Consider the following 2,441-nt stretch of genomic DNA (forward strand, 5'->3'; position numbering starts at 1 on the left):
CATACGGTTTTTCCCCCCCCCCCCCCCCCCCCGAGCCTAAGGGAAGCTTAAATTAATGAGAAGACAAAGAGCTGATTGACAAGGAAAGCAGCAGAGGTGGAAAGAGAGCTCAACCAGCCAGAGCCAGGCCAGGCATAAACTGGAAAGATGGGTGGGGGAGGGGAAAAACTAGCCCTCTGCCTGGAGGATAGAAACTTGCTTTAAAATGCATGGAGGAGGGGAGTGAGCGCTAGCTAGATGAACCAGCAGCTTGAGAGGAAGAGGGTCGAGTCCGCCTCCTCTGCTCAGGCATTATCTGAAGTGACAGCCAGCCCAGTGCTGAGGCTGGGGTGTGGCACCTCCCGACTCAGCTCACTGACCTGAATGAACTGTGCCAGTGGCTCCCTTCCCCACTCTGCTACAGACAGCTTTAGAGCACCAGCTACTTGCCTCATGATGAAGTCATGCCCATCAATCTCTCGCCCGTAACCAGAGCCGCGCAGGTTGCCGGAATTGCCCACAACAGCACAGCGCCGACACTTCTGGGGGTCCCGGTAGCTGTATGGGTTTTCACCAGGCACAATCTGGAAGAGCTTGCTCAGGACTTCATTAGTGTTATGGGACTTGAACTGGGGCTGCAGCATCTGTGGAAAGAAATGAGGGGAAGTAAAACCTTAGATGAGGATAGTAGCAGGTGTACCTACCTCTGGCACCTATGACCAACGAACCCCACATCCAGACTTCCCGCATTTACCAGACAGTCTCACAATCCCTCCAGCTGTCATGAAATAGGGAGAGCAGTGCCCAGATTGCTGCTATGGGCCTGACTGGCCAAGATCTCCTGGGCAGAACAGGAGACTGTGCCTCGTCAGGCCTCAGAGATGTGGCTCTGTGGGAAGGGAAACAGGGTGAGCAGGAACCCAGAATAAGATGAGAGAACCAGAAGAGGCTGAGGAAGGGGCAGTGAAGTCAGAGAAGGAAAAAGTAAGGTGTGAAAACCAACAGCAACATGCATTTTCAGTCTGGGAGTAAGACTGCCCCTGCACATGTACGAGTCCATGCTTTTTGATACAGGTTCAAAGACCTTGGGGCAACTTTGACCCCATTTATCCCATCAGAGGCTCAGCAGCTCCCAGCCAAACAGATGGCATGTTTTGAAATACACTTGAGCATTAAGTGGGATTTGTTGCAGCATCCCAGAGAGCACAGACTAAAAATATCCAGGAGGACACAGCTCACATCCAAAGGTCCGTGTTCAAGCTTTTGCTAGCTTAACAAGCAAAGGGTGTCAGCATGTGGCTAAGACACATTATCAGTTGCCTCACCCATTCAGAGTCTAGTATACACAAGGTGGGCTAGGGAGACCAAGTTTCTGGCTGTGACTAGATACCTTTAAGAGCATACACATTGTGTGCCATCCTAATGCAATTTATTTCTAGCACATAAACCAGCCTGGGCAACAGAATGAGACTAACAAACCTGCTGTCATTTCTAGGTCACTTCCCGTCCAGGCTCTATCACACTAACCATACATGCATAGGGCTGGATGAGAGCTCAGGGGGTCACCTAGTCTATGCGTCTTCCCAGAGGCACAATCAAAACTTACCCAGACCGTCCCCTGAGAAATGGCCATCTAACCTGTTCTTGCAAACCTCCAACAAAGGAGGTTCCATGGCTCCATAGACAGTCAGCTTCTTTTAGTGCCTCACCTGCCTAACGAAGTCCCACATTTAACCCATGGCATCTTCGCTGCATGTTGAGCTGATTTTCCTTGCCTGCTTGGTGGCTGTTCTCCATGACTCTTTAATACAACCTTTTCTGTACTGAAGACTTGAATTCTCTCCTTAGTCATCTCCTTCCTAAAATTAGCCCAATTTCATCAGCCTTTTCTCATAGCAATGAGCGGATAAGAGTGCATTAGGCCTGTGTGAAGCAGCAAATATTCAATCTGGATTCAGATTCAGCTGATTTGGAGGACAGTGATTCAATTTGGTGATTTGAGTCACTGTCCCAATTCGATTTGGCTGAATTGGATTTGAAGATCTGGCACTGATTTGGAGATTTGGCCATACACTAAACAGGCAGTAGTCCTCAAGCACATTGGACACAGCTACCTCCAGCTGGTAAGTCTGTTGTGGTGGGTGGAGGGGGGGAGGGAAGGGGTATGTGGGAGTAGGATCAACGCCCCCACAGTGAGGGAGGGATTGGGACTGGGGCTGGGGCTGAGGCTGGGACAAGTTGCCCAACGTTGGGGGGTGTGTGCAGGACTTGTGGAGTGGGCTCCTGCCACTGCACACCACTGGTCCAGGAGGGCATGTGCCCCTGGATCTGCACAGAGCGGGCATGGGCCAGGATGTGCTCCGGCGGGTGGTGGAAGGCACTGGGAGCAGGGGCTATGCACTCCAGCCGCTTGTCCAGCCGGGGCACAGGGATGCGGGATGCGGGCACGGCAGCGGTGGGAG

The 2,441-nt window shown here is 51.9% G+C and overlaps 1 protein-coding gene across 2 annotated transcripts in view; it reads right to left on the reverse strand.

Moving 5' to 3' along the window:
* The window catches only part of ST3GAL2 (ST3 beta-galactoside alpha-2,3-sialyltransferase 2), a 125,107-nt gene that overhangs the window by 12,570 nt on the left and 110,096 nt on the right, over nt 1-2,441 (reverse strand). For both annotated transcript variants that reach the window (XM_019505812.1, XM_019505813.1), the window contains one exon: nt 430-623. In XM_019505812.1, the coding sequence (XP_019361357.1) occupies nt 430-623 (194 nt within the window). The remainder of the gene's footprint in view (nt 1-429; nt 624-2,441) is intronic.

Source organism: Gavialis gangeticus, unplaced genomic scaffold (genome assembly GCF_001723915.1).
Source record: "Gavialis gangeticus isolate Ggan-Ray unplaced genomic scaffold, GavGan_comp1, whole genome shotgun sequence".
In the NCBI taxonomy this organism is placed as follows: domain Eukaryota; kingdom Metazoa; phylum Chordata; order Crocodylia; family Gavialidae; genus Gavialis; species Gavialis gangeticus.